Consider the following 14,009-nt stretch of genomic DNA (forward strand, 5'->3'; position numbering starts at 1 on the left):
ATTCAAAGGAGAAATATTTTACTCTTCAAAGCATTTTTTAGATTATGATTTCCAACTTCTATCCACCTAAATTATTTTCCTCTCCAGTTATCACAGTTATAGCATCTTCATTTTCATTCTGCTTGATTGAAGACAATTAGAATTCACATTTACTTGTCCTTTTCATCTCCTTCATACCCACGGTTCCTAACCAAGAATGCACATTAGAATAAGTTTAAAAAAAAAAAAGCCAGTCATGTCCTGCATCCAATCCTAAAAGAATTCACATTTAATAGGTCAGAAATATGTCTCTAAAAAGGTCACAAGTAACTCTAAAGCATAATTATAGTTAAGAAACACTTTACCTCTTAATCTTAAGTTTTCTGGGATCACTTGCCCAACTAAAAATTCAATAATGAAAGTACCTTCTTCTTTTAAAAAATGCACATACACATAAACACATGGAAATGCAAAAAATACTTTCATAAGATTACATCCCATGATTTCATTGCACCAAACTGCTAGACTTCCTCCTTATGATTCTAACACCTAATACCAAGTACTTCTTCCCTTTTACCCACTGTGAATACTCTGTTAGCCCTACTTTCACACTCCCCAGCCTTCTTTCCATTTGAGGGTAGACAATACTTGACGGTGTTATATCCAGGTACAATTTAGGCCAGAGTTTACAAAAGTGGTGTAAAAGTACTACGAAAACAGGTATAGCTCACATGCACTACTGTTTACTGATTAAATACTACACATCTGGGAAAGAGCAGGAAAGGGGTCTCCCTGACAAAGAGAAGAAAACAGAGTAAAAAATGGATAGTTCACACTAATTACAATAGTGCTTTGGCTTAGTACTAAGAACAGGGTAGATTCTTGGTGAAGAGATGCTCAGTGAAAGGGAAGCAAATGCGTAAATACACTAACAGCTGAAGAACTGACTGAATAAAAGAAGCAGAAAGGAGAGGCCATCCTGTTCTTTTCACTGTCTAGTTGCCTCATCTGCCAAGTGAGGGTACTAGAAACAGTTTGGATTCCCTTCCATCGTACAGCATCCCTGCACTTTACTGTGTAAATAGAAGGGAGGACATCTATTCACCATTGGAAGGCAGGTATCCAATCTGTAGATTAAGACGCCATGGCAAGAGAGTGGGCAAAGAGGGATGGTGCCATCTGACAGTGCATAGTCGTGATAGCTACAGGCCAGCAAAGTCAGTGTTTGCTACAAACTTCTCAATATTGGGGAAGCCTATAAAAATATTGCTTCAACCCAAAACTAAGATATATTCCTTCAACTTCTGAAATAATGAGGCAGATGTGCCTTCACATGAAACACTGTCCAGAATAAACTATTCATAGAAATAAGTAAGATCCAGAAGGCAGAACACTAGATGTGTATGCATAGAGCATCTCCAAAAGGATACATAAGAAACCGGTAATGGTGGCTGCCTTTAAGGATGGAACTGGGTGGCTAGGAGAAGTGTTGGGAGGGAAGTTTACTCTATATTGCATTGTTAAAAATTTTGAGTTCTGTAAAATGTACATATATTGCCTGCCAATGAATATTTTTAAATTTTAAAGTGATATAAAATATAATATTAATGAGTGTGTAAAAACAAAAATCACAAGTTTTAGTCACCAGTGGAATTATATTTTAAATGCTGTGAGGCAGTCTGATAACATAGGTCTAGCAGACCAAACATATTGGGCCAAAAAGACATTGATGGGTCTGGTGTTTGTACTACCTACCCCATTTTGCTGTTGTATTCATTGCGATTATTTAAACATGACTAAGATAGCAGCAAAACAGTTATTAATAGAAGCCTTTTAGTGAGATGGCACTCAGTGGAGCTATACTTTATCCACTTTCAGAGATGCAACAGTTTCATTAAAAAAAGTAATCATAATTTCTCACACTTCGGAGACAGTACTGACCCCGCAAACAGTCAACTGCACCCATGGTCTCCTAGGAGATTACTTTTTCAAGAATCATGAGACTACATTAGGACGCCATTTAACCATAGTACACTATTTTTCCTTTGTCTCTGAAGTGGGGTAACTCTATTAATCAACCTATGAATCCCTCTTGGAATGCAAGGATTAAGTATTACGAAATGCCTAAGCGCTGACTGAAATGCAGGATAATCCAGTTCAAGAAAAATCAGTATGGAGAACAAGCATCATGTTTAACTTCATTTATTTGCAGCTTAAAATGTAATGCCATACAATCTTAACAATCACTTAAAAAAGGATTTATATTTGCATAAAACAGAAGCAAAACAGAAAGATATGAAATAAAATGCCATCTTGCTTCAAGTTTTCAAATCAGTACGTAGATGTATAATATACATCTATATACATTGCAAGTATATATAAATATACTATGAGTAATCTTGAAACCACAATAAATATCAAGTAGGTTTTTAGGCACACGGCATAGGAAAATGCAGAATCTGCATAATTCTTGAGAGTGCTGAGTGACTCGTTCTTAGATCATTTTCACACATATATTTTACACAAAATATACAACCGTCACACACATGATCCCCAGTCACCTCTAAATCTAAACTGTCATCCAGCATTAGTGCCTCCTTATTCTTTGATACTATTGCTCTATACAGCCATTACATAAGAAAATATTTTGCAGTTTTCTTCAGTTAATTGCCTAAGAAGGTATCAGTGCTACCAAAATAAGTACAGCCTACCGACGCAATATATTCATGGAAATGTGCTTAGAGGCACCAACTTACAGAACTGCTCATTGTAATACTGGGCATTACCCTGAAGGCAAACTTATAAATTTTAAATCATACCATTCTTGGATTGCCAATACTATTAAACCAGAAATTATCAGAAACTGAGGTAACATCTGTTTTTTGTTTTGTTTTGAGTTAGAAATGTTTGAAAAAAACACCAAAAGTATTTTTAAAAATTCTGACACACATGGACCTCAGTCACTATCGGCTTTGTCTGTAACTCCTTTCTGCGCAAATGTAAACCAAAGAATCCGAAGGAATGCTCTAGTTGAAGTTACATATACTTAAGGATTAAAGATCACAGCCAAGGAACACCTGAGATCGCCCTCTGATAAATGAAGCCTAATGCTTCTCTTAGTAGAGCCAATGTTCATTGATAAAAATGAACCAACTGGAACCCACTGATGTTTTCCTCCCAGCTACAAGTCAGATTCTGGCATATCTGGCATGTCTGCCATCAAGTACCCGATTCCATATCGTCCATTGGGAGCAGTGTCCAGAGTTGGTGATCCACTCTGTTTTCGATAAATATTTTTACCAAAACTTGGAGATGACATCTCGCTGGATATCTTTCCATGAATGAGGCTTGCGTCATCTCCCTCTAAGTTTACAGGCTCTTTCAGAACCCTTCCTCTCTTATAGGTCACAGATGCTAAATTACCAGAACTATTGTCTATCACGTTGCAGCGACGAATGATAAAGACAGCTGGGATGGGCAGTATTGCCAGGACCATCAGCAAGATACAGACAACCAGTCCCCATGTTGGATAGCTTAGAAATTCTTCAGATGCCTGTGAAAGCCAAAAAAAAAAAAAAAAAAAAAAAAAAAAAAAAAAAAAAAAATCATCATTGATAATCTTCTTGCAAGTATGTGAAAAAAAAAAAAAAACAACTGCATTTTTCTCAGGTCTGTAGGCAAAGAGTCTTGTGACATGCTTTGACCAACAAAATGGTGTGGAAGTGACATCAATCAACTTCCAAGGCTATGCTTTACTGGCCTTGCAATTTCTGCCTGTTTCTTAGGATGCTGCCCTGAGTCCATTATGCTAGAAAGAAGCCAAGAATGAAAGATTACATAGAGAGACCAGCTCTTCAAGTTTAATCAACTGTATGAGTTAGCTCAGGTAAGCCCTAGAGAAGAACCATGCAGCTCACCTGCAGAACCCTGAGAAATAATAAATCAGCATTACTCTCAGTCGTTAAGTTACATGTGCCACACTGCCTTTCTAAAATCTGAAAATCTGGGCAACCCGGGTGGCCCAGCGGTTTAGCGCCACCTTCAGCCCAGGGCCTGATCCTGGAGACCCAGGATCCAGTCCCATGTTGGGCTCCCTGTATAGAGCCTGCTTCTCTGCCTCTCTCTGTGTCTCTCATGAATAAAAATCTTTTAAAAAAAACTAAAAATAAAATCTGAAAATCTAAGTTTTAAAGCACCTCTGGCCCCAAGGGTATTAGTAAGGGTTCACAGACTTGTGAATGCCCCAGTCATGAACTTAGTTGTTGTTATATAGAGTATTGACCACGGGATAGTTAAAGGTCAGAGGTAGCTCTGAAAAACAAGCCTTCTGATTTTATGACAATCAACATGTATCTTTATTGTTATGTGGCTAATGCACCTTGAAAACAGACAGTGAAACAGCCATTGCTAATATAAAGCGCTGATAACAAAACTTTCCTTCAATATTTATTTCGATTATATCTTCAATGGCTAATTCATATTTTCTTGTTACACAGTATCTGGGATATGATATGATACATTTATATAAAAATATTCCTGGAGGTTTGGGCAATACGTTTTCTAGAATCAAAGGCCCCATAATTATTGGGTCACCTATGGTGACATAAACACAGATACTTTAGTGAGGACCAAGTCAGCATTTCTCGGGTTTTAAAAAAACCTACAATGTGTAACAAAACCATACATGTTTGGGGCCAAACAAAAGACAAATCTCAAGATCCTGGCATAGAAACAACATCATTCACTAAACAGCAAAATACACTGTGAAGAAAGCAAAAGACAAAAACCCCTAAAATAATGTTTTACATATATTTTTCATCTAATTTCCTTAATGTGTATTTTACCTTCTCTTCAACCCATGCATTATAGCCAGGGGGACTTAAGCCCATATTCACAACGCTCGCCATTAGCAGTGAAAATAGCATCAGGGGAGAAATGTATTTCCACATATAGTAGTAATATCTGTTGGGAGCAAAGCCCAGCATGTCCTTCAGGTCTTCCATAAACCTAAATAAAAAGAAAGCATTTAAATATGCCTCACGTTAATATTCCTATATTTTAAAAAGGTGCATTATATCAACAGTTTGACAAAGGTTTAGCTATGATACCCTGTGATATTTTATGCTGAATCAAAAATTGTATTGGGGGATGACTTATTAATTAGAAACATTTATATTTTGTGTAGCAAAAGCCCTCTATTTTTTTTTTAGCAAAGGCCCTCTTAAACCAATTCCTGAAAAGTCCTCATTGATGACTTTCTATTCTATAAATACATTATCTGCAATACATTAAAAATTCCTGATCTCTTTTTTTACTTAGCAATATTTAATATCATCCAATAGCCAATCAGTGTTTATATAACCTAATCTTTCACATAATCTAACCTAATTATATAACCTAATCTTTCACTTCTTTTCATAGTCTGAATTGAAAGAAGGTCCACACATTGCAACTGGCTGATGTGTTTCTCAAACCCATTTTTCTTCTCCAGGTTCTTCCTACTTCTTTTTATTTCTTCCAATTTTTTGTTCAATCAGCTGGACGCTCTATCTCATAGTAATCTCACAGTCTGGATTTTGCTGATTGCATCTACACAGTGTTGCTTCACACGTGTAACTGATCCTCTTATTTCCTATAAATTACCACTTAGACCTGGTAACCATTAGACTTGGGTTGTTGTTTTAAGTAAGGTTATCACGGTATCATTTATGTGAAATAGAGTTCACCCTGTTAGGTATATGATGTTAAACTGTCAAAGCATATAATCATCACATAGTAGTCTACATCCCTTGACATTTATCTAGCGATAATTTACGCTCACCCAGCAGTGCTCGTACCAATGTTTCTGTAGAGTTTTGTTTGTGTTAAGATGGTTATCTAGTAGATTCTTCAAAGAGAGATCACAGTAACTATATTCCCTAAGTTCTTGTTCATAATTGGCTATATAGTCACTATACTTGAATGTGCGTTTTACTGGTTTAAAAAATCTGTGGCAAAAAAAAAAAAAAAAAAATCTGTGGCTTGGACGCCTGGGTGGCTCAGCGGTTGAGCGTCTGCCTTCAGCTCAGGGTGTGATCCTAGAGTCCTAGGATCGAGTCCCACGTCGGGCTCCCTGCGTGAAGCCTGCTTCTCCCTCTGCCTGTGTCTCTGCCTGTGTGTGTGTGTGTGTGTGTGTGTGTGTGATGAATAAACAGTAAAATCTTTATAAATAAATAAATAAATAAATAAATAAATAAATAAATAAATAAATAAAATAAAATAAAATAAAATAAAATAAAATAAAATAAAATAAAATAAAATAAAATAAAAATTTGTGGCTTAGGTTTTCCTTCCTTGAGATTGTAAATATTTTAACTCATAATATTGTTACAGGAAATTTGTTGACTATCAGATTTTTCTCTTATAAACAACTTTGACTGGCTTGTTGGTTATTGTTTTTGCCCAGATGGCTTTCTTTTTCTTCTTCTTCTTTTGTTTGTTTGTTTTTTGTCTTAAAGTAAGAGCCTAGACTATATCCTGTTTTGGCCATTATGTCTATTTTTCTAAATATATCATGTGCCCCTTCAACATTTAGGTTGTCTCTTATTTTAGGCAAGTTTCTTGAATTACAGGTTTAGTATTATTCTGGCCACTGCTTTTAGAGGACTTTATTGTACACATTACACATGTGGAGTCATCTTTGTTTAATACTTGTCCCTATTCTTTTCCTTAGCTCCTTTGTTATTTCTTCCTGATTTTAAAAAAAAGTATTCCTTCTAATTCTTGTAGAACTAGATATGGTGCTTATTGCTTTTGTGTTCTTTTTAATTTGATCATCATTTCTGAATATTATTATTCACAATTACTTCCTGAGTTCTACTACCTGTTTTCAAATCTTCCTTTTCTGTAATTATCATATTTCTTGATTTTTAAACAACTGATAAATGCTATTCTTTTTCTTTTTGGAAAATTTATTTCAACTCATTTTGAAATGTAGTTAGTTTTTCATCTATTTTGCTTGTATGCTTTTGTTGTCTATAGGGATTTATTCTGCTCCTTTCCTTTTAAAAAAATTTTTTTCCCAAAGATTTAACCACATTCCATTGAAATGAATTTTCCTGCATTTTTAGACACTAAGATATACACTAAAAGATGGCAGAGCATTTTTTGGCATTTTTAAGAAAGAGATTTCTATCTTAGAAGGTTATTGTTAGGCTCGTGGGCAATGTATGCAGAGCACACTACCTCACATACAGTAGGAATTTAACAGGTGCACATATAGTAGAAATTTAATAGATATCAGGTTAATGACTACTATTAGTCATGGTATCATTTCTCCTGCTGTTATTAACTATTATTATTTAGGGACACTAACTACTAAAAAGAGAATTTTGTACTATGCCTATTGTAAATGACAAACTATATAAATGGAAGTCGAAATTATGATCTTATCGATCCAAAGATCAGCCCAATAATGATATCCTATTCCAACACAGTGCAAGTTAGGAGTTGGGGGTAGAGTATAGAGAAAGCTAATTTTGCATTTAAGGTCTAAATAACAGTCCTGGCTCTATAGCTAATATACTGATTCTCCTGTTCAAGTAAGGCCAATTTTCCACCTGTAATATGGATAATATTAGTTACCACAGGGTATTTTATTTTTATTTTATTTAATGCATGCCAGACAGCTATCACTACTATTGACATATAGTAGATGATTATTAAAAGTAGGTCCCCCGCCCTTCCTTACCTGGAGGGTTTAACACTAATAAAAACATTCTCTAAGCATTGTCATGAAACTCTTTCAAGGCCAATAATATTCCCTACATTGTTTAAGAGCACTCTGGTCTTCGTGCAACATACTCACCCCTACTTTACACAGACCTCTAATAAGCTTGCTGAAGTCCATATGTTAGCTAAAGACAACAACTTTAAAAAAATATTGTACAAAACCTCCGGTAACCTTTTTCTTCTGAGATTACGTTAATGCCTCATTTCATGCCAAGTATATATACTTTCCACATCTAGCAGGCATATAATCTAGAGGCTTAGGCGTCTAGCAATTCAAATAGTGACTCCGCATGAATATGAAGTTTGTGCAGAGCAAATGCCACATACGCCTCCAGAGCAAGATATATCATTTTCCAAAACTGACCTGCTACTTAGGACATTATGTAGCATAATAAAATAAGGCATTATGTAGCATAGTAAAATAAAATTCCTCCCACAAAACAGATTAGTAAAGTAATTGGGAAGATAGGCTTTAAAGCTCAGCAGAGACAGCTATGGACCCCAGGTTTGCCTCCGCCCAGGTAGGTGATGAGCTGGTCCGGTGATGTCTCATAAGCCTGAGAAATGTGAAATGTGGGCAATAATAACCTAAAATAACAAGGTTTTGGACCATAGCCACTACTCCCCAGATCCTGGCAGTTACTATTTGATAACTAGGATTAAATCAAAGCTCCAGAATCCTAGATTATCTTACTGCCTACACAATTCTAGCTAATCACCTAATAGGAGACTATACTTTATTAAAAGGACTGAATGAAGAAGAGCCTGCAAAAGATCTGACTTTGCTGCAAAGAATTTTTCCCTCTACTCATTTCCCTCCGCATATAGATGAAATAGACATTGACAATTGTTTTTTCCAAAATAGAGTTGAAAAATGAATGCATAAAAGCAAATATACTTACTTATCTATGCCATAAACAAAGGATACAGCAATATTCTCCAAAATAACTATAATTAGCAGAGGCAGCGTAGCAGAATAATCATCAAACATTGTAACGAAGTAATTTCCAGAGCGTTGCACAAATATCAGGCCAATACAAAATGCCAGAAGACAACAGACAACTGTACAAAAGAAATAGATTCAAAAACTAAGCTTTTATTCAGTCAAGTCTTTTAAATTTAATTATGAATTCTTACATTCAAACAATGTTGTCTTCACTTTTATAACCTGTCAATGATAAAAAGAGGCAACACTTTTCCTGATACTTTGGAATATGATACATGGGCAGTTAGTGACTTGGACTTAGCCCCAGATTTAATATGAATCACTGTAGACAGTAACTTTTGACCAGCTACTGTTAATGTACAAGCTTAAAGAGATTTCTGGAATCCATATAATATTCCTATATTTATGTTAGACTCTATTCTCTCACGCACTTCAGTTGAGATGTTGTCAAATACAAAAGATGACTGTGTTCTATTCCTCAACCACCTGTTAGCAGAGGTGAGTAAAAGTGGTAAAGCAGAGGGGATCCCTGGGTGGCTCAGTGGTTTAGCACCTGCCTTTGGCCCAGGGCGTGATCCTGGAGTCCCGGGATCAAGTCCCACATCGTGCTCCCTGCATGGAGCCTGCTTTTCCCTCTGCCTCTCTCTCTCTCTCTTCTCTCATAAATAAATAAATAAAATCTTTTTAAAAAAAGAGTAGTAAAGCAGGTACTTCAGTTCAGGAGGGGAGAAAACAACATCCTTGGGTTCACTCACATGGGGGTTCCCTGACAATCTCCACTAAGCATGGGTTAAGTGAAGTCATCTCCTCCACCTCTTAAACTAGTAGTGTGAGTTACATCACACATAAGTGAATAGTATATGTCAACATATAATGTAGGGAAGGCAAAGTAACTTTACTTGGGGCCTATCACATATGGAAATATTTAAATGCTTGTCACAGTATGCAGTACTCAGAGTCTCAGGATGGAAGTAGCAGAGCACCAACTTCCACCATGTTACATAGTAAATATGAAGAAAGCGTATTGTAGGTGCTGCAGATTTGATTGGAAAAGATCATAAGTAATTTACTTATCTAAGTCCTACCATACTGTCAGAGAAGACAAAAGCACATCTGGCAAAGATGATGGAGGAACAGTTCATCAAGGTGAAATATGACTTTAAATATAGGTATGATCCCGAAAGACAGGTAACGGAAAAACAGAGGACATTCCCCTCTGCGCGGCACCAAACAGGTTCTCCAGTGGGTTCACCAAATAATACCCTGTGTGTTTTTCCTTCTACACTGTTGCTTTTCCCTTAATTTTTCAAGCCCTCTTACTACAGAAGGGTTTAGACATGGGGCAAGCATGAGGAAAGCAACAAAGATGTTATTTAGTACACGCATCAAGAAGGATATTGATAGCCTTGAACGGAATAGAAACTTCAGAAGAAGAGGCTGCCTTGTGGGAGATGATAAGGAAGTTTCTCATTTAGGTTCAGCTGAGTTGAGGATGTTGAGACGAAAGTATTTAACAAACTTTTGAAACTGTTTTACATACATACACACAAACTTAACAGAGCAGTGAGCGATAAAGATACATATTTGAGAATTATTTACACACAAGCTATTACTAATCTTCCAGAGCAAAAAAAAAAAAAAAAAAAAAGAACTTTGAGGAGCTTATATATTATTGCCCAGCATTCAATATCATATTTTTTTCCAATTTGTTTTTGCATTACTTAAAACACTGTTGGACTCTGGTCTGGACTCTGGTCTGTCTGGCTTCCTTAACTATTCCCTTTATCTCTGTTTATATATGCTAAGCTAAAGCTATTACTAAAAAAAAGAAAAAAAAAGAGCTATTACTAAAGCTATCCTCTGACCCCTAGAAGACCTTTTCCCTTTCCAATTCAACTGCCATCTCTTTCACTGATAGTTCCAGTATATATTTAGGTGAACCTTGCAGCTTCTTGATTCTTGTAACATGTTAAGATGCTATTAGGGTACTATGTTATCTATCAGTATATTACATGGTGTAAGTCTTATGTGCCCAACTTGGTTTTAGTTACTGGTACTATTATTTTTGGAGACAAAGCTCTTCTGTATCTCCTGTATCTCTTATAATTTCTCTTACATCCTTTAAATCCTTCAAATGCAAAGATGATGCAGTACAAAACTCGTACTTTAAAAATTGCTTACAGACTTTACTTATTAATAACCATCAATATTGACAAATTATTTTATTTTCTTTCCTACTCAGAGGTATTAACTACTAGCAGGCTACAAGAGATATTTTATATGAACTGAATTTAGGTTTATCAATTTCAACTATGCACTTTTTTGGAAAAGGAATACTGGATCTCAACTTTTAAAAATAATTACTTGTCTCACTTAAAAATTATACATGAACATTCTATGACTTTATTCTAGTGCCAGTAATTCATGATAGTGATACTATTATTAATAAAAAGTAATATAATAAGTAATCACTAATAGTATAATCTACATTAAATCTATCATTTGCATTGTATATAAACATATAAATAAAATAACAAATAATAATAACACATATTCATGAATGGGCATTAATAAAACACTTTCCTATTTCCAACTCTGACCTCTCACCAAGAGTAAAATGGCCTGTGCCAGTTCAATGAAAAGACAAACACTTAAAAACTCACCAGTAAGAATTTCTTTCCTCGCTTTGAAAGTGTCCACAATGGGTGTGATGATCCCTTCAATGGTCCCAAACATGCTGCCAATCCCTAGGTTTACCAGCATGAAGAAGAACATCACTGACCAGAAGGGGGATGCAGGGAAATGTGTCATTGCTTCTGTAAAGGCAATGAAAGCTAAGCCAGTTCCCTGAACTGCCTGTAAAATACATAAATTAGCAACATTAGTACTGAGCAATATTACCGGATGGCTAAATATATCAGTTACATAGGGGAGGGAAAACTGAATAATGCTTGGGGGTTTCTGGAAATAGGCTGATATCATGCTGTCTCCTAAGAAACTGCCTCTAAACAAAAGTTGATTGTGTTACCTCATAAAAACAACAGGCCAGAATTAAAAAAGGAAAAAAGCAAAAGCAAAAACTTTTAAGGGTAACTTAGTAATTAAATCTTTCTTTACAGAGCTCAAGATTTTTATGTAAATGATGGCTCCATCCAGAACTTCCTGCACATCATTCTTTATGTTTAGTCTCATGTGTAGTGTTAGCTATCTTACTGAGAGGGATTAATGGTCAAATTCTCCATTACATTTTCCTTTTTTGGCAATACAGGGAAGGGCAACAAACACAATGATACTTATTAATATTCACATGTTTCATGTTTCTTAAAATAAATGACAGTAGCTAAAGGAAAGGACTTAATCATGACTTGTTAAACATAAATGGCTAAATATCAATTATGTGTCCAAACAATCATGCAATAAATAAATGACAGTCATAATTCAAATTTTGTATTAAATATTATACCGGGAAAAGTATCTAATTTCATTTTCTATGATGAAAGTCAATTTATATTCATAGTTTTAATTTTTTTAAGATTTTATTTATTTATTCATGAGACACAGAGAGAGAGAGAGAGAGAGGGAGAGACACAGGCAGAGGGAGAAGCAGGCTCCATGCAGGGAGCCCGACGTGGGACTTGATCCCAGGACTCCAAGATCACTCCCTGGGCCAAAGGCAGGTGCCAAACCACTGAGCCACCCAGGGATCCCATCCCCCATAGTTTTAATTTTTGTGGCTTAATCAATGAGATTGCTTTTTAAAGTAAAGCAAACCTATGTAATTTTAAAAAGTATGTTCTTTGGATTTCTCTCTGTCTTATTTTTTTCCCTTTGCTTGTTTGTTTCATTCCCTAAATTCTACAAGTTAACAACTAAGATAAAAACTTAGAAAAAAAGAAAGTATGTTCTCCGAAATAAAAAATGTGAGTTTTGAAAGAGCATAATCTTCTGCTGGCATTTTAAGGGTCATTTTCCTAAAAGAAGTCTTACAGATAATGCAAATTTCACTGAATGATAATTACTGTATTGCTTAAACAGAGCCTACTCACTTTATTTAGTTCATCTTCAATTTTACAGGAATTGAGATGAAGAGCAGGAAATTCTTCTTCTTTCACTTTTTGAATGATATCATAAACTAAACGATAATCTTCTGCAGTAACAGCTGAAAGGTTGATATGATGAGGAATAATATCCTGACTAATGTTGCCCATTTTCAAAAGTTTTATGATAATTTTCGAGTTTCTGAAAAATAGAACAACATGATGAATGAAGACTTTTGGGTTTGGGGGTATACTTTGTATATAATTATGTCATCAAAAGTTAAAGGAAATTAATATCCATACTCTGTTATGCATTTCTCATTTATAACATTTGCTTTAAAGCCCAGAACTGCAAACACCACTAGTGTTGCCAGGACAGATGTAAAAAAATTAACGAAGGACACCAGGACAGCATCAAAGTGGCAGTTGTTGTCTCTTTTGTTGTAACTTGAAAAGGCGATGACACCACCAAATCCCAGACCTAAGGCAAAGAACACCTGAGTAGCAGCTTCTCTCCAGACCCTGGGCTCCATCATCATTTCAAGCTGTTTAAAATTAAACATAAGAGAAGTCAGCTGCAAAATAGTATTTCAGAATAATCTACATGGAATTAGTTCTATTATTTAAATACATCATAATGATATTTATGCGCCCAAAGGTTATTTAAACTGGAGGAATAATCTGTTCTTAGTAGAATAACAAAGTTTTCACTTAGCAGTGAAACAAGAAATATGAATAAGAAAAACCATAGACAATCAAGTGTGTAGATGGAGATTTTACTCACATAGAGATTTTCTACATTTTCTACATTTCTACATTACAGAAATTTTTAGGTTATTTTTAAGACAAATCAAAAGGAGTATTTGAAATTAACTATCTTCAATCATCTCTTACCTAAGTCTTTGTTTTCTTTACAAAGCAAAATAAATTAACTACCAACATAGTCTAATGATTTAACTAATACCTTGAGTTTTGTGTCTTCTTGTGGTAGTCTAATAGGGCAGATAATAAGCAGATTATAAACTTCGGAGAGTTGACTATTTGTACTTTGCATATTTACATATGTATTTCTTTCAAAAGTTTCCTGAAAGCCTCTCTGAAAATTGAAGCAATTCAACTACATCGTCTCAGAGACCCTTTCAGAGCCAATATTCTAAAGTTCTGAACCTGTGCTGAACATCTATTTCAAGTAACTCTGCTATGCTTCTGGGACAATTATCACTGTGTATAATCAAATCTTTTATTTATTTATTTTTAATCAAATCTTTTAAACGGAA

General features: G+C 35.2%; 1 protein-coding gene across 5 annotated transcripts in view; it reads right to left on the reverse strand.

The window, feature by feature from the left end:
* Positions 1–79: 79 nt before the first annotated feature.
* The window catches only part of SLC6A15 (solute carrier family 6 member 15), a 45,300-nt gene continuing 31,370 nt past the window's right edge, over positions 80–14,009 (reverse strand). For 4 of the 5 annotated variants that reach the window (XM_038558570.1, XM_038558569.1, XM_038558572.1 and 1 more), the window contains exons 7-12: positions 13,036–13,277; positions 12,742–12,934; positions 11,359–11,551; positions 8,652–8,811; positions 4,824–4,986; positions 2,166–3,532 (exon numbers count right to left, since the gene is read on the reverse strand). In XM_038558570.1, coding sequence (XP_038414498.1) covers positions 3,161–3,532; positions 4,824–4,986; positions 8,652–8,811; positions 11,359–11,551; positions 12,742–12,934; positions 13,036–13,277 — 1,323 coding nt within the window. In that variant the 3' untranslated portion in view covers positions 2,166–3,160. Of the gene's footprint in view, positions 187–2,165; positions 3,533–4,823; positions 4,987–8,651; positions 8,812–11,358; positions 11,552–12,741; positions 12,935–13,035; positions 13,278–14,009 lie in introns of those variants that run through there. The other variant, XM_038558573.1, reaches the window with a different exon arrangement.

Source organism: Canis lupus, chromosome 15, assembly GCF_011100685.1.
Source record: "Canis lupus familiaris isolate Mischka breed German Shepherd chromosome 15, alternate assembly UU_Cfam_GSD_1.0, whole genome shotgun sequence".
Classification (NCBI taxonomy): Eukaryota; Metazoa; Chordata; class Mammalia; order Carnivora; family Canidae; genus Canis; species Canis lupus.